This window comes from Thalassophryne amazonica, chromosome 20 (genome assembly GCF_902500255.1).
Source record: "Thalassophryne amazonica chromosome 20, fThaAma1.1, whole genome shotgun sequence".
NCBI classification, from domain to species: Eukaryota; Metazoa; Chordata; class Actinopteri; order Batrachoidiformes; family Batrachoididae; genus Thalassophryne; species Thalassophryne amazonica.
This window is the reverse complement of record NC_047122.1, coordinates 12,785,362-12,804,175: the sequence shown is the minus strand read 5'-3', so window position 1 is coordinate 12,804,175 and position 18,814 is coordinate 12,785,362. Positions and strand designations below refer to the sequence as shown.

The window sequence follows — 18,814 nt, the reverse complement described above, 5'->3', positions numbered from 1 at the left end:
GTGAAGATCTTCTAAATTAGTGAGACGCCATTTTCTCTCCAACTTACGGGTTATCTGCTTTAAGCTGCGAGTTTGTGAGTTATACCACGGAGACAGGCACTTCTGATTTAAGGCTCTCTTTTTCAGAGGAGCTACAGCATCCAAAGTTGTCTTCAATGAGGATATAAAACTATTGACGAGATAATCTATCTCACTCACAGAGTTTAAGTAGCTACTCTACCCTGTGTGGTATATGGCATTGGAAAACATAAAGAAGGAATCAGATCCTTAAACCTAGTTACAGCGCTTTCTGAAAGACTTCTACTGTAAAGAAACTTATTCCCCACTGCTGGGTAGTCCATCAGAGTAAATGTAAATGTTATTAAGAAATGATCAGACAGAAGGGGGTTTTCAGGGAATACTGTTAAGTCTTCAAATTCCCTACCATAAGTCAGAACAAGATCTAAGGTATGATTAAAGTGGTGGGTGGACTCATTTACATTTTGAGCAAAGCCAATCGAGTCTAACAATAGATTAATGCAGTGTTGAGGCTGTCATCTCAGCATCTGTGTGGATGCTAAAATCGCCCACTATAATGATCTTATCTGAGCTAAGCACTAAGTCAGACAAAAGGTCCCAAAATTCACAGAGGAACTCACAGTAACGACCAGGTGGACGATAGAGAACAACAAAAAAACTGTTTTTTTGGGACTTCCAATTTGGATGGACAAGACTAAGAGTCAAGCTTTCAAATGAATTAAAGCTCTGTCTGGGTTTTTGATTAATTATTAAGTTGTAGTGGAAGATTGCTGCTAATCCTCCGCCTCGGCCCGTGCTACGAGCGTTCTGGCAGTTAGTGTGACTCGGGGGTGTTGACTCATTTAAACTAACACTATCATCCTGCTGTAACCAGGTTCTGTAAGGCAGAATAAATTCAATATGTTGATCAATTATTATATCATTTACTAACAGGACTTAGAAGAGAGAGATCTAATGTTTAATAGACCACATTTAAACTGTTTTAGTCTGTGGTGCAGTTGAAGGTGCTATATTATTTTTTTCTTTTTGAATTTTTTATGCTTAAATAGATTTTTGCTGGTTATTGGTGGTCTGGGAGCAGGCACCGTCTCTACGGGGATGGGGTAATGAGGGGATGGCAGGGGGGGAGAAGCTGCAGAGAGGTGTGTAAGACTACAACTCTGCTTCCTGGTCCCAACCCTGGATAGTCACGGTTTGGAGGATTTAAGAAAATTGGCCAGATTTCTAGAATGAGAGCTGCTCCATCCAAAGTAGGATGGATGCCCGTCTCTCCTAACAAGACCCAGGTTTTCCCCAGAAGCAATTATCTATGAAGCCCACCTCATTTTTTTGGACAACCACTCAGACAGCCAGCAATTCAAGGAGAACATGCGGCTAAACATGTCACTCCCGGTCCGATTGGGGAGGGGCCAGAGAAACATACAGAGTCGACATTGTTTTGCAAAGTTACACACCGATTCAATATTAATTACTGCCGACTGTGAATTACAATCTTACCAATTTATGCTTAGCCTTAGCCAGCAGTTTAAATTTCCTTCAGTGTCGCCTGCTCTGGCCCTGGAAGACATTTGACTATGGTTGCTGGTGTCGCTAACTTCACATTTCTCAAAACAGAGTTGCCAATAACCAGAGTTTGACCCTCAGTGGGTATGTCACCGAGTGGGGGAAAAACGATTAGAGATTCGTGAACGGGTGTGTGGTGTACAGGGGGCTTCTGTTTAGAACTATGCTTCTTTCCTCACAGTCACCCAGCCAGCCTGCTTTCCCGGCTGCTCGGGATCTGCTGGGGCAGCTAACAGCGGCTAAGCTACCTTGGTCCGCACCGACTACAGGGGCCTGGCTAGCTTGTAGGATTTTCAAGGTGCGAAGCCGAGTCTCCAATTCGCCCAGCCTGGCCTCCAAAGCTACGAATAAGCTACACTTATTACAAGTACCATTACTGCTAAAGGAGGCCGAGGAATAACTAAACATTTCACACCCAGAGTAGAAAAGTGCGGGAGAGACAGGAGAAGCTGCCATGCTAAACCGGCTAAGAGCTAGTAGCTGCGCTAAGCTCGTGGATTCCTAAAAACACACAAAGTGAATAATGTGTAAATAATTTAGAGGTGATTCAGCAGAGGGAGTGCTTTAGTTAAGGCACATGAAGATTACACTGTGAAACAAATCGTTATCTAGTTATCTAGATCAATCTAACTACGCAGATTAAACATCTAACAGATACAGCAAAACACCGCTGTGCTCCGGAACAGGAAGTGATACAATACCGCAGTGAGAGCCAACACCAGTAGAGGCCAGTGTCAAAGACTTTATACAAAGTATAAAGTCTTTTGGTATATTTATACAAATATACAAAGACTTTAATGCTGTTGTCTGTGGGGAGCCTGATCAGAGCATCTCAAATGCATTTCTCCTGTCATCACTGTGCTGAGATTACCATAATGCACCTGGACACAGCATGTCCACACTAAAACCTCCACAATTAGTGCAATACTTTAAAACTAAAACATATAGCTGATATTTTCACTTTATACAACTTCAGAAGTGACGTTAATTATATAACATGTCCGAAATTAGTTTGGTTAAAATTTTAACCATACGTTAAAACTGTATGCCTCTGGATGACTTGGGTGATATTGATGGTGAGTCAGTATGGTGTCAAGAGCAATTATGTTGTGACCAGTTATGTTCTGACTACAGAGGATAGAGCGGTTTCTCCTGAAACCAGCTCTCCTCTGTTTTACAGAGACTAGAACTGTTTATCTGCTACAAAACATTTAACAGGTAAGTGCTAAAATCTTTGATATCAGACTTAAAGGTTTTTAACTGTTAAAGCTTTATCCACTTCACCTGCAAAAACATGTTAGCGATCTAAAAATTATCGCACCAAAAATTCTTCGGAAGATAATTGGTCCCATGATGGTTTTCAAAGTTATCTGAAAAGCTAACCCGATAACGAAAACATTAGCTTCGATAGTTAGTGGTTAGCGGATTAGCGGAACTGTGCCACCACTGCCACTGAACTCATAAACAGATTATTTGTATACTATATATATAGTACATACAGACATCATTTTGATGTCATTGTCCAACAAGTGTATAAAGCAATTTTTAAATCAGTAAAAATAAATAAAAACAATTCAAGGTCAACTGACAAGAGTGGTAAAAATACCTGGACATAAACAAACACAGATTTTAGAAAAGGGTTCCATATCCACCTGCTGCAATCACAGGTGGTTACTGAACTCTGGAGTGTCCCAGCTGCTGATTGGCTGAGCACACCTGAATGCGTGAATTAGTTGTGTTTGGAACAGACAACTAGACACAAGCAAGTGCTCTCCAAGGACGGTAGGCCAGAAAACAAACCCCCCTGCACCCCCAGGAGATTTTTAAAGACATGTATTTTTGGAAATCTTGCTATCTGACAATTACAGATCCAGTGTCTGTTGGTGGGTGTAGCTGTGAGGCACTTTTAAAGTTGGGTACACAATATACTCAGTAGGGTGAACGTATGCAATAACTTTCCATTTTAACAAGTACTAGGTCAACCAGTTTCAATATATTGAAAGGTAAGCAATTAACATAAGAATGGACAAGATTAGGAATGAACATATCAGAGGGACAGCTCAGGTGGGACGATTTGGAGACAAAGTCAGAGAGGCGAGATTGAGATGGTTTTGGACATGTGCAGAGGAGGGGACCCAGGGTATATAGGGAGAAGGATGCTGAGGATGGAGCCACCAGGCAGGAGGAGAAGAGGGAGGCCAAAGAGGAGGTTCATGGATGTGCTGAGGGAGGACATGCAGGTGGTTGGTGTGACAGAGGAAGATACAGAGGACAGCCGAAAGACAAAGAAGAAGAAGAAGAACACACCTAGTAAATCCAATTGTTTTAAAAACAATAAAATGGCATGTGATCTACTGATGACTTAAGAAAGCTGTGTTATTTGGACACATTTGTTTAATAATAATAATTTAATAATGGTAAATGGACTGCATTTATGTAGCGCTTTTCCATCTGCATCAGACCCTCACATTCACCATGATGTGAGCTGCTGCCATGCAAGGCGCCCACTACACACCGGGAGCATCGAGGGGATTCAGGACCTTGCCCAAGGGCCCTTAGTGACTTTCCGGTCAGGCTGGGATTTGAACAGAGGAACCTCTCGTCTCAAGCCCAACGCTTCACCACTAGACCATCACCTCCTCAATGTTTAATGTGCAACTGTGCTAATTCACACAGAAACAAATCCACTACACCATAAGACATCTGGAGGCATTTCAAAAAAGTTGGGAGGGGCAATTTATTCTGAACATAAGGATTAAGTCATCACTTGTACAGCCAGTTTTCTTAAGACAAGTCAGGGGATGAACATGAACATTTCCAGTCATTGAATATGTCTATGACTTCATTTACAGTCATTAAGACATATAAACAGCATGGTGCTGTATGTTAAACCCATGTCAGGAAGGCAGTTCTCAAAAGTGAGTGACCACGCTGGAAGGCAATGAGTGAGGGAAACCACCAACTCTGCACAGATTCTAGGCTGAAATAAACCCATACATTTGTGTGAAATATCACTCAAGATCCTGACTCATGAGTGTGACATTTGTGTTACACACAGTTCCTGTAATTTTATGCAAACAACAGCTGTAACATATATGTACGGGTTATACAGAGAAAAAAAATGATTTTTGAACAAAATGTCAGAATTTAGCACAATTTGATTCACCCATGGACACTACGGTGGATTAGTGGTTAGCATTGTTGCCTCACAGCAAGAAGGTGGTTGGTTTGATTTCCACCTGTGGCCTTTCTGTGTGTAGTTTGCATGTTCTCCCTGTGTTTGCGTGGGTTCCCTCCTCCCACATCCAAAGACCTGCAGGTTTGGTGGATTGGTGACTCTAAATTAACTGTAGGTGTGAATGTGTTTGTCTTTATGTTGCCTTGCGATAAGACTGGCCTGTCCAGGGTGAACCTCTCCTCTCACCCTATGACTGCTCCTAGGCTCCAGGCTCCACCCCCCATCATTAAACAAATGATGAACTTGCGGCTCAACAAGGACATCTAGTTCCACTCTCGCCACTGTCATCACTTCCCTCCTCTTCATGTAGACTATACAAGAATCAGACTGAATACTGGAAATGTAACATAATGTGCAATGACATTAACAATCAACAAGATTTTTTGTCCTTGCTATTACCAAAAAGATTCAACAAAATCAGACTAGACATGTCACAGCCACACCCACCAGCAATTTACTTGCAGACAACCTGATTTGGAATAGTCTGAATCACAGGATTCCTCAACATGTTTGTCTTCAAAAATATATGGACAGACTTAGGAATGAACACATCAGAGGGACACCACAGGCTAGACAGTTTGGAGACAAAGTCAGACAGGTGAGATTGAGATGGTTTGGACATGTGCAGAGGAGGGCCCCAGGGTACATAGGGAGAAGGATGCTGAGCCACAAGGCAGGAGGAGAAGAGGGAGGCCAAAGAGGAGGTTTATGGATGTGGTGAGGGAGGACATACAGGTGGTTGGTGTGACAGAGGAAGATGGAAACGATTGCTCTGCTGTGGTGACCCCCAACAGGAGCAGCTGAAAAACAAATTCTAGACTCATATACAATTGAAAATCCTGGCAAATTTCACGTAATGCTGTGCTGTATTTTACATGGTAGCTTGTCCTGCAAAATGTGGGAAGAAGCAGGAATAGAGGGATAACCAAATGGAAATAAAAACAGAACAGATTGCAATACCCACATTTTCTAGTCAATGGACAGGCAAAAAAAAAAAAAAACTCCATAGTGAGTATAAACAAAGACAGTGCTCTTGTGCTGTTTTTTAACTTTAAGATCTGTTTACCTCTAACGTAATATCGGACTCCAGCGCGGAAGCAGCTTCTCCTTGATATAAGGATCCACTCAAAGATCTTCCCGTTAATATGACATGGCTTCATGACAACAACTGCATGATGAAGGTCAAGGAAAGTTTTGTCTGAGATTACAACATTCTTCTTCTTTTTTCTTTTTTTTATTAAAGGTGGCTATATTATAATACAGCATACACACACCTTCAGAAAATTGCTAAACAATAATAATAATATAAAAAGAATGTCTAAGTTGACAGAATGCCTCAGACAAACAACAAAATGTTTAGGATCCAGAAAGTCAATTGACTGATTGATGAGAAATTAACGACACTACCAACACATAAGTGTCATATAAGTGTCAAACAGTTGCCAAATATTCACCTGGAACATTAAACACAAAATACACCACAATATCCATCATCATAGGTTAAACAGCAGGTTATCAGTAGTTCAGGAATGAGACTACTTCACCGGGATAATTCCCTACCCTTTACGACAAATGAAACAGGTCCGTTTGCATACAAAAGGTGCGTCTCCCCCTACACGGGCCTGACGGCTGAAAGTCTCCTCTGAAAAACTAGGCAACTGGAATAAAATACCCTGCCCAAAGATATAACTGGTGTGAATGGGTCCAGAAAGTCGAAGAAAGACGTTTGATAAAGTTTGGGATAAAATAACAGATAAAGTTGCTTTTCTACATACTGAAGTATGGAGGGATCCTTTACTATCTTTGATAATGTTCAGGTCAGGAAAATTAGTGCAATCTTTACTGTATTCCAGAGACAGTTTGATGTTGGGATTGATGCTATTAAGTAAACTATGGAATTCTTTTAACTCAGTTTCAAACCCAGACCCAAACAAACATTCATCATTAATAATACGCGTACGTCCCCACCAGACAATATATATAGTGTAGTATATAGAAAACCAACTGACAGGAACACCATTCTACATGACAAGAGTTTCCATCTAAATTGGCTTAAAGACAATGTTGTATATGGGCAGTTCCAGAGAGTCAGAAGAATCTGTCAGCAAGACGCTTCTGAAATTAAATTGCAGGAAATGATGTCACAATTTATGGAACGGGATTACAGAAGTAATACTCCCCTGAAAGCTTACACCAGGTCATCGTTACTACAAAGAAATATGCCAAAAAATAAATAAAAGAGAGGCCAGTATTTATTACAACATACAGTACAGAGGCTAAACAAATTAAGCAAATTCTAAGATAAAATTGAGAGTGATGACTTACTGAGCCAGGTTTTTCCTGAGCTACCTTTGATCAGCTTTGGAAGTTGCCCAAATCTGCAAGACAAACTGGTCCATAGCTATTTGAAACCAGAGGGTCAACAAACATGGTTGGGGTCCTTACAAATGTCATCATTGTCATCACTGTGCCCAGACTAAAACTTTCCTTGATGTTGTACCCTGAAAACAATTTATTATTACGCATTTTATTAACTGTAAAACTGTATTTGTCATTTATAGGTTGGAATGTCCCAGGTGTACAGTTTTCTATGCAGGAAGGACAAAACGATGCTTACAGGACAGGATTTTACATGTATTTACATTTGAAACCAGAATACCACTTGCCAGGTGGAGGTTTCTGATTGGTGGACTACTGCCATATGAACCTCCCCTTCCCTGTGACAGTTGTTTGACTCCCTGATGAAGGTGTATTGTTTTAAAAGTGCATGATGACTTGGCCATAAGAATAAAGGCTTTTTAATTTTCTGGTATAAGAGTGCCTTGGAGTTATTTTTCAGTTGTAAGTCATATTTAGATTTGAAACATGGTGCTCCCCCGTCATGTGTGCATTGTCTGGCCCACTGTAGAAAAACTGTCATGCAGGTCAACACAGTGAGCAAATGTTCATTTTTCAATGTTAATGACAGATAATTTACTTCATTTCAATGCAGTAATATATGATTTTTACATCAAATTGTGTTGCCATACATGCAGCCATGGTTCCCAACCTGGGGTTCAAGTGCCCTTCAGGGGGGCACCAAAGATTATCAGGGGCACCAAGTTTTATCTGCTATGACTTGATGCACGAGTCTGATAAAATCATAAGACACTCAACCACCAACTTAAGGAGACTCGGATGAAGAGTGCGACTTGCACCATGAGGAAATGTCAGCTCTGATTTTGGACATGCAGCGTGTTTCTTTGTGAATGATCCAGCATGCAGGTCCCCCTAAGTGTTGAGGATCCCAGCAACCTTCAATGCCTGAGTATCGCATAGCTACAGCAAATAGCAGACTGCTTTCAATGGGCTGAGATGCACCGGTTTTCTGCCACCACTGCTTGCCATCCAGAAGTGTGATGGATATGGTGGATCATGGTACCAGAATGTGCTCACAGACCTGACGTATTCGCTACAAAACTACACAGATTCATTGTGGTTCCAATCAAAATTTGTACAGCATTCATGCATACTCGTCATTTTTCTCAAGGTTAAAGGTCATATGGGATGACACTATGTTCATGCAGCAGTTCGGGCCAGTGTGTGTATGCACTTGCAAAATTTTAGAAGGCTGTAATCAACAGCTGCAGAGAACTAGCTTGGACCGCAGAATGTACAAACAGGCGCTCAGCTGCTTGTGCTAAAGATAAATGACACAAAGCAGAAAACAGTGGGAAATGCTTTTCCAATAATCTATCATCATCCCTTTCCTCCCGACAAGCGCCAAGTGCTCCATGACACACACACACACACACACACAGCTACTTCAAAATGCCACACAGTGAGAAGGATACATCCGTGGACAACAGGCAGTGCAAACTTATGAAGCTGAGGGAAAACAGCAACAGTTCATTTACAGTAGATCAATAATTACTCAATGATTAACATAACTGATTAAAAAATAAAAAAAAAACATTACAATATAAATAAAAGAAGTGGCCTTTGATGAAGCAAGATGTACAGGTTGCACTTGTGTCTTACCTCTGGTTGTGCAGCCAATTCTCTGAGCAGATTTCCATTCCAAACAAACCTCTGATCTGCCTGAAAATGATCCACAATGTCCATGAGTCACACACAAAACCACCAAACATGACCGCTTAACCTCAAAGTTATGAGTAGTTAATAATTTTAATTACAGAACAAATTGAAAGCTGTAAGAGCATGTTTGTGCAGCTCAAGTACAACTGAAGAGGGTACAGGGGGCACTTTTGTTTGTGCATTCTCCACATCACCCCAACTTTTTCTATAAACACAGTAATGGACAATTTTCAAGTTGTGCTGCTGAGACTTCTGGTTAGTGAGCCTCTCGCTCGCGTGTTTGGCGTCATTAGAAACACCTGCTCAGCTGTCAGATTTCCAGGGAGTGAAATGGCCACTGGAGGTGAATTCCTCGCCGTATTGGTCAGTAATTTTGTTGTCGTTGTTGTTAACTCACAAAGAATGAGAAGGAGTGCTGCAGTGGTGTGAATATCGATATAAAGCCCCAGTCACACGGCACTAACAAAGGACACCGAAGCCAAAACAAAACAAGACATCTGGACTTAAGTTGACTTTCGGAGACATCATTTAATCATCAGCCAGCTTCGTTCCTATAGCTGGTGCTTCGTCAGAATTTTAAAACTGTTGAAAAATGTGAACGAATCCCGACGACAACCTCAATTTGTCCATATTCTGTTTTGCTTTCTGTCTCGATGGTTCCTCATCATTTGCGTAGTTCCTGTACCGTCAGCATTCTGTTTGATTGGCATCCAACTTCGTCCCACCTCCCGAGTCCGAGGTCTTGCACGAACATTGACGATATCTGAACAGATCAATAACTAAAGATCCTCTCCAGCCACAGACGGCATGTGAATGTGCACACAGCTGTTTGTGTGTGTGCACACAGCCTCTCCAGCCAGAGATAGCATGCAAATGTGCAGATTTGTTGTTTCGTTTTGGCTTCAGTGTCCTTCGTTAGTTCCGTGTGACCGGGGCTTTATTGCAAGGAAAGTTGAACATTGAAAATACCAACATTCTGGGTGCAAATAACATGTTTTCAATGTTATTTGATTTCTTTGTGTGACTGACATCATTATTCAAGCATTCAAAAGACTATTTCTACCTCCACACACGAGAAAGTTTCTTGACAGTTCTTGTTGTCAAACGAAACCGTGTCTCCCTAACCAGACAGAGTTGTGACATCATCATGCATGTGCGTAGGCGCTACTTTATTGCAACCTGAAAATTCCCCATTAACATGCTTTGTGATGTGAAGCCAGGTTATGTGAACACAGATAAGTGCACTTGTTTCCAGTGTGGAAGGTTCCTGGTTCAAGGCCATCCCTGCCCATTCTCCATGTAGTGTGGAAGTATGTCAGGAAAGGCATCGAGCACAAAACTTGTGCCAAATCATCAGATCTGCTGTGGTGACCCCAAGTGAAAACAAGGGAAAGCTGAAGGGACTTACTGACATGTATGTGATGCGAATTATTCAGATATACAAATTTGTGCACAGAGCAGACTAAGCCAGACAGCAAGTCAATACTGACTGGATTAACGCAGTCCCCTAAACACCCAACAATTACATGCCTCTGGTCTCTGTGTGCACTTTAGCACAGCAGACACATATCGTGGACACAAACTCAAACATTGAAAATAATTATATATTTTGTGCACACTGTAGATTTTTTCCCCCCACTCTCAGAACAGAGTCCTGCATCAGCGGGAGCTTGTGCAGCACTGAACACAACGCCTGCTCGTCCTCCTATGCACAGGTAAAAGGTGCATATCGCAATGTGTGTGGTATGATCTCCTGAAACACATTTCTGCTTTACAAGTGCATCGTATCATCATGGAGTAAGTGGCCAGCCAGCTTATGTCTGGAAACAGTCAAGAGCAAGAAAAACTTGACGTCTTGTCTAATCAACTTTTATTATATCAAGTTCTTTACGATTGTTAGGTTCTTTTATGTGGTGAGTAAGCTCAAAAAGAACTGGACAGGAAACAGACTTCTAAGTTCAGAAGTTGTATTGAAAAATTTCCTACACTGATACAGAAAGTCACCTGCAGTGCTGGGGTCTTTGACCAGATCACATGCTACATCTGGAACAAAGAGCCCATATTTCTTTTCTACGAGGTCTATTAGAAAAGTATCCAACCTTATTATTTTTTTCAAAAACCATATAGATTTGAATCATGTGTGATTGTGTCAGACAAGCTTGAACCCTCGTGCGCATGCGTGAGTTTTTCCACGTCTGTCGGTTGCGTCATTCACCTGTGAGCAGGCTTTGAGTGCGGAGTGGTCCAGCCCCCTCGGCGGATTTTCATTGTCAGGAAATGGCGGAATGATTTGGGCTTTTTTTCCATCAGAATTTTTTCAGAAACTGTTAGAAACTGGCAGCTGGAAACCATTAGAAAAATTTATCTGGCTTTCGGTGAAAATGTTACGGCCTTGGTAGAGAATAAGGAGTGTTACTGTCACTTTAAGGACGGCCCCCAGCGGCTGTGGGGCGCGCCGAGCTCCGAAGCCGCCATCGACAGGCTGAACGACCATTTCATTTCTAAATGGATGGCTGTCTGGATCCGTGACCATCGTGTGCCATTTCTCTGGTTATCACAAGAGCTGGACATCAACCATTTTCCGGCAGATTTCACTTTTAACAAGAGATTGTGTCATGGAAAGCCAAGCGGATGCTTCACGCGTCACGATGGATTCGCTACTGGAGCGAGACAAAACCACCCCCGTTTTGGTCTCACAGGACGGCTTTGAGATGGCGTTCAGACAGCTGTCGGTGGGTTTTCCATCGAGTGATTATCCGAGAAATTGTGGATGTGCCTGGACATGCCAGAACATGTCCCGTGAGGCTTCATCACTGCGTTGCTGTGCACCATGCGGCACCGCCGTGATGCGTGAAGCCTCCGCTCCTCTTTCCATGGAAAAACTCCTGTAACAGTGGAATGTGCTGTTCATTTCCAAACTGGACGCTGTGTTTTATCCGGGACGTCGTCTGACTAGCACAGGAATTGTGAAAAGACGTGGACATCAGCACTTTTTCGGCACATTGAGACAGACGTGCGGAGGAATTCCGCGCGTGGTGTAGTGCTCACGTTGCGTTCAAGGCCGGTATGTAAAAATCTTAGTGTTTATGTATGTCGATGCCAAAAAATAAGAGTGTTCCATCATGCTGTCCAAACAGATGTGAATACTTTGGTTTTATCGATTAGACAGTTATAAAAAGTTCACACTGTCGTGCCAAATACAAGGACATTTTGTACGTCAGCCATTTTGAAAAGCAGTTAGGTAGAGATCAGATAGTTACAAGGACATTTTGGATGTGCGTCATGGAACACTGACAGGATTCTATTCTGTTGCTCAGAGTCACCAGAGCAAAGCCAATGTGGATCAGCATGTTCATTTGGTCCAGGTATTACACCGGATGCCCTTCTCGACGCAACTCAATATTACACGAACAGTTGTTACAGCAAGCCGACGTAGAAAACATGCAGGCCAAGAGCTCTCCAGGACCCGGTTTAATGAAGCAGCAATGATGGGAGACAGACCGAGACGAAGACATAGTACTCGAACCTAAAGCAAGACCAAATGTGATCGTGTGCTATGGGAAATGAGGCAAGTTAGACCTGTCTAACTGTAGTCCAGCAAAGTAAAATTTAGACCATCTATTTAAGGTGAGTTTAAGCCTGTTAACCCAGGTCTGAGGGCAAGATGGCAGCAATTGTTGTGCTTGCTTGAAAAAACACAGGAAGTGAAGCTCATATTAAACTTGAAGAAAAGTCCCTCTGTACACACAGCGGTGCCATGAGAGCTCTTCTCCCCCACCGAGTCTTGGCTTTTAAATTACAGCCACAAAGAAATAAAATAATGTTAAAATTAGTCTGTTTTGTTTTTGTGTCTAGTGGATGAGTCACTGAAATGTCCAAAGTGAACCTGAACTTACACTACCCACAATGCTCCCTGCGTCGACCGGCCAATAACGTTTTGTGCTTAATCCTGACATCATCAGCAAGTGACAGGCAGTCAGTCTGCTACAAACACACAACAAATGGACTAAAATAGGGTTTACAAATGTTTTTGACCGTTAAACTTTACCAGCAAAAAAAAAAAGTTAGTTATTGGAACTAAATTTATTGGAAGATAACTGGTCCGATGATGGTTTTAAAACTTCTCTGAAAAGTTAATCCGATAGCAAAAACATTAGCTTTGATAATTATCTCCCATCACATTATCTGAACTGTGCCCACCCACCACTGGTAGTAAGGGAACTTCACTCCACAGTACTGAGTGTTTCTTTCACTGTTTTCTAAGCACCACAAATGAGATTTCACTAGTATTTCACTGTCCACCAAGTGTCGAGGCCAACATGAACCATTGTGCCTCGCCTTCATTGACAAGACAAAGCCGTTCAACAGCATGTCACGCCCACTTCTGTGACAGATCCTGAGCACAACGGGCATTCAGCAAGATCCAGAGAGTCCTCCACTATGATGTCTATCGCAGTTCTGGTAAATGGCACATAAGCTGAAGATTTCAATGTTGAATCAGGAGTAAAACAGAGCTGCGTCACCGCCCACTTCTTGTCATATTTGTGGCCACAGTCCTCTCTATCTGATCAAGGACAAGGTGCTTTCAATAACTGACATCTTGTACGGAATGGACAGAAAGCTCTTCAACCTGAGCCCACTGAGAGCCAAGAAGAAAATCACCACTACTTTGCTCCTGGACTTCCAGTGTGCTGACAACAGCAGCGTGTCATCCTTTAGGCCCACTTTACACAGGACGGCAGCAGTTGTGAGTCTAAAACACGCCTGATACACAGAGGTGACGTGAAAACACCTTTCTCTGTAACTGCCCTAGTGAGGTGTGGTTGTCTCATGTGGAGTTTGCGCGTCACAGATGTCACATTTTTTGACATATATGCTGGATTTTGAGTGGTTTGCCATTATACTTCCTCACTGTGCGTGCACAGTCAGAGAGAGAGAGAGAGAGAGCGCGCTACCTATTAAATAGTTAATTTAAAGTGTACTGTATTGTAGCACACAATTTCTTCTTTAATATCAATGATAAATGCTATTACTACACAGAGGACCAGTACAACCACATCACTAAATCAGATAGAAAATTATCAATAAACCATTTTAATAGTAGAAGCCTGCACGCAAGCTTCAGTCCAAAAATAATTCTGATGATTCATCAAATCGTCGTCCATCAGCAAAAAACTCCGCCATGTTTGTTTAAAGGCTAAGCACCGCCCGGCTTGTGTGAGCATGCGCGCAGTGTGCACTCACACCAGAGGGAAGGCGCTTGTGCGTGCATGTACTACCAAAAAACAAAAAAAAAAAAAAAAAAACGATTTCCTCAGTGCAGCAAAAAAACAAAACAACTACAACAAAAAAAAAACACATCAGACAGCTTACAGCGCAGTGGATTTCTTGTGTGTGTGTGTGTATATATATATATATATATATATTAGAGTGCAATGGTACCAAACGTATGGAACCAAATTTGCACTCTAAATGCAATGCAACACAAATGAGACGAATAATCCTTGTCACATGACATACAAAGCACCAATCAAATGACAAGGATCCACTCAGCTGTTATATAATATACATCATCACCCTTGGACATTGCCAGTGGCGTCCCCCAGGGGGGCAATGCTGCATCCAAAATGGTTTACTCATATAAATGATATTTCTAATATTTCAAAAACATTAAAACTAGTATTGTTTGCTGATGATACAAATATTTTTTGTTCTGGGGGGATTTAAAGCACTACTGGTGACAATCACTGCAGAAATGTGCAAATTAAAGTGGTAGTTTGATAGGAACAAATTACCATTAAATTTAAGTAATAAGGAGACTCAAGAGCAGGTACAAGTAGATGGTGTGGATTTAGAAAAAGTTAATGAAACTTAGTTTCTTGGTGTAATAATAGGCAATAAAATAAACTGGAATCCTCACTCCAAACATGTACAAAATAAACTGTCAAGAGGTATGTCAGTACTCAGTAAGGCCAAACACATTCTGGACTACAAATCACTCCACATTCTCTACTGTTCACTGGTTTTACCAAATTTAAATTACTATGCAGAGGTTTGGGACAATACTTATAAATGTACAGTACATTCACTATCGATACTACAAAAAAAGAGTCATAAGGATAATTCATAATGCCAGTTACAAAGAACATACAACTTCACTATTCACAAATTAAAAAAAAACATTAAAACTCAATGACCTGGTTCATTTTCAAACAGCACAAATTATGTATAAAGCAGCAAATAATCTGCTTCCCAGGAATATTCAAAAATTGTTTTTTAACAGAGATGGGGATTATAATCTGAGGGGGGAAGGGGGGGAGTATAAAATAAAACATCTACAGGTTCGTACAACACTAAAAAAAAGGTTTTGCATATCAGTATGTGGAGTGAAGCTGTGGAACAGGTTGGGTGCGGAGCTCAAGCAATGTCCACCCATGACCCAGTTCAAAGAGCGGTACAAAAAACAAACAAAAAAACATGGTTTTCACAGGGTATAAGGAAGATGAAGGGCTTTGATGGGTACCAGTTGTTTCATAGATTCATTTATTACTTACATTTAGTTCTTTATTATTTATTGTTTTCTTTTTGTCTGTAAATAAATATGCACATATGTAAATAAGTCTAATCATAAGATGTTAGTAGGTATTTAAATACATCTAGCTGCACATTTGTTTTAAACAGTATTTTGAAATCAACTGACAAGGGTGGGATTGAATAAGCAGATGCTTCTTTCTACGCCTTTTGAACACATTATGTTGACATTGTTCTTTTGTTTTGTCCATTCTTTGTGATTTGTTGCTTTTCTGTGTTTGTTGTTTGTTTCTTCTTTATTTGTTTTTCATGTCCAAAATAAAACTTTCAATAAATAAACATTCCATGCTAGGCATTTTCATGAAGGTGCTGTCAGGTGAATGGCAGTGGGGGAAAACCCCCCGGACATAATCCAAACAATGTGCACATATAGAAATGTGGAAGAAAGGATTTATTTAATATTTAGCTTGCTTTGTCTTCCATGGTGACAGGTTTTTAGACAGCAGTGGTGGGCACAGGTAACCAAAAAGTTGGCTTCAATAACCATTAAACCGCTAACTAAAAAGTATGCTTTTATGATGCTTAATCAGATAAACTGCAAAAACATTTAGCGGAAGTTACCGCTAACAGGTAACTTTTAGAATTGTCTCAGATGCAGCCACATGGGATTACACCGTCGGCTACTGATAAGCCACTTTTGAATTTAAGCGCCGCAGGGGCTGCTGGGCAGGATCACAAACACAAAACAAATGCACAAAAAATAAATAGATAAAAAATAAAATCTCAAACACTGTCATTATCTTTATCAAAAGCAGTAAATCGCAGTATAAGAAGTCACACTTTATCTCTCTTACCCAGCCGTGGCTCGTTGTAGCTGGTAACTAGTATCGGTCCAGTTAACCCTGATGTGTGGGGTGCTGACAGACTGGCGTACACGGTGCAGCTTCTTATTTGAACTTGGACTTCAATTCTCAAACTCAGCAACACAAACACACAGCTTCAGGCCGGCAAGATAGCTGTAGTTGAGTCAGATAGACACTTAAAACTGGCCGCTGCCAGCTGGACATGCGCTCCAAAATGCACACGCTAAAAACACTTACGCCACTCCAGTTCATAAAAAAATAAAAAAGAAAAAAAACCTGGTGAAGACATTTGACCTCTGTCATTACCAACAAAGATTATGTTACAAAGTATTGAGTCGAACTTTTGTTATTGACCAAATACTTATTTTTCCACCATAATTTACAAATAAATTCTTTAAAAATCCTACAATGTGATTTCCTAGATTTTCTTTTTCTCATTTTGTCTCTCATAGTTGAAGTGTACCTATGATTAAAATTACAGACCTCTCTCATCTTTCTAAGTAGGAGAACTTGCATAATCAGGGACTGACTACTTTTTTACCCCACTGTAACTCTCTGTGTTCATCAACAGGAAAACTTTTCTGATCAAAACTTTCTGATCAATTCTGCAGACATCAAATGAAAAGGAACTCATTTTGCACTTAAGAAAATGGACTTTATTCATAAATATCACAGCACACAGCCCCGATCGTTGTGCGCCCATTGGCTGTGATATTAAAACGATATTGCTCTTTTTTCCCCAGAGTTCATGTCTAAGCTCAAATCACTCTGGTCAAGTGCCAGTAGATGATCCGCTGTTGCCACAGTGAAAATGCCAAGATCAAGGGGTGGTCTGTGAGGCATTTTTGGGTGGTCTGTGTGTATCGTCCAGGCTTGGCAACTCTTCTGCACAAATCAGGTGTAGTTTTATACTTCACGGCAGCTATTGTGATCATGGTGGTTTTGAGAGGATACTGAACGGACCTTGTAAGGTCCTGGTGTCAACTGAATGCCTCTTTGGTGTCGTGTGCCGTTCGAAGCAATTTCATAACTGCACAAGGATCACTGGACAGACCCCATCCCTGTGTAACAAGTGTTTTGTTTTTTTTGTCAAAGACTAGACAGGAACCTTAAAACAGCTAAAAGCACAGATATTTTCTTAGTCTGACATTAGTGTTAAACCACTGATCTAGTGAGTCTCAGGCTTCATAAAACTGGACCCAGGATGAGCCCTGATCAACATAATGGCTGCATTTAGGAGACATCACACAGTGTGATGGCAGTTAAGCAGATTTCTTACCCTTTCCAGCAGGCTCATCTCCTGGAAATCAGGGCTAGTGTTGTCCAGACGCTGCAGCGTGTGTGTCAGGTCATAGTCAGTGGAAAAATAGAAGCCATCTGTCAGCAGCACATTATTCATCATGGACAAGAAGGTCTTGTTATCCTGAGACTGGAGGAGGACAGGAAAGAGAATTTTAGTTCTGGGGAAAAAATATATATATACTAAATTAGTTTAAGCATTGATTAAAAAAAAAATAAAAAAATCAATAAATAATAAACTTCACAGTAGGCATACTATATATATATAAGAAAGCCTTTGATACGCCAAACAGCAGCGGCCTCTAGTGGCCATCAGGAATCACTGATGAACAAAGGCTTCACAAGCAACTTGATAGGCCTGTTAATTTTATTGTGCACATCAAAAAAAAAAAAAAAAAAAAAAACACACAACAACAACAAATCCCAAGATGGCCCAAAATTCAAGGTTCACTGGTCATGACCTGTATCTACCAGAACCCAAAACTTCAGACCTGAATATGCAGTAGTATACAAGTAGTTAATTACGGAGTTTTGCAGACCCATGTGCTCAATGACTCCATAATCCTGTGCATAGCCTGCATCATCAAATATACGGCATGAGACAGGTTTTAGGAGCAGGCAGCAAACTGGACAATGTAAATCTAACATTCAGCATATTTTCCAAAAATATTTACAGTTCTTATAGAGCTATCAAAAGTCTACATACACTCATCGGGAACATAAATGTGCCAACAATGGGTTTTCAATGACTGCTCAGTACTGTTACACTGCAATACTGAGAAACTTACATCATGGGGTAAAAATTTGATACCCAGGTTGGAATTTATTTTGGGCTTTTAAAACACAGCTCAAAATTATATATATAGAATGACTACTAAATACAGATCAAATCAAGGCTCGGGATTCCCATGTGCCTTCTGATCATCCCATACAGGATCGATTGTTTTGAGCAGGCACACTGGAAAATCACTACAAGCAAGGCAACTCACCGACATCATTGTGAGATAGTGTGTGTGTGAATAATGAATGTGAGGCATCATTGTCAAGTGATTTCAGGATTCGTTGTAGATGGAAAAGTGCAAGAGAAATTCAGCCCATTTAACTGGTAATGCAACAGTCAGATGCTGCAACATTCCCAGTTTCTCCACTCATTCACAGAAATCCATCATTTTTTCAGAGCTGTCTTGCTGTTTTTGCTTCCCTCAATAATCTCCATCCAGCATGG

General features: G+C 41.0%; 1 protein-coding gene across 1 annotated transcript in view; it reads right to left on the bottom strand.

Moving 5' to 3' along the window:
• The window catches only part of sacm1la (SAC1 like phosphatidylinositide phosphatase a), a 91,064-nt gene that overhangs the window by 55,527 nt on the left and 16,723 nt on the right, over nt 1-18,814 (bottom strand). The window contains exons 5-8 of the mRNA XM_034161482.1: nt 17,570-17,719; nt 8,840-8,899; nt 8,653-8,686; nt 5,886-5,987 (exon numbers count right to left, since the gene is read on the bottom strand). Coding sequence (XP_034017373.1) covers nt 5,886-5,987; nt 8,653-8,686; nt 8,840-8,899; nt 17,570-17,719 — 346 coding nt within the window. The remainder of the gene's footprint in view (nt 1-5,885; nt 5,988-8,652; nt 8,687-8,839; nt 8,900-17,569; nt 17,720-18,814) is intronic.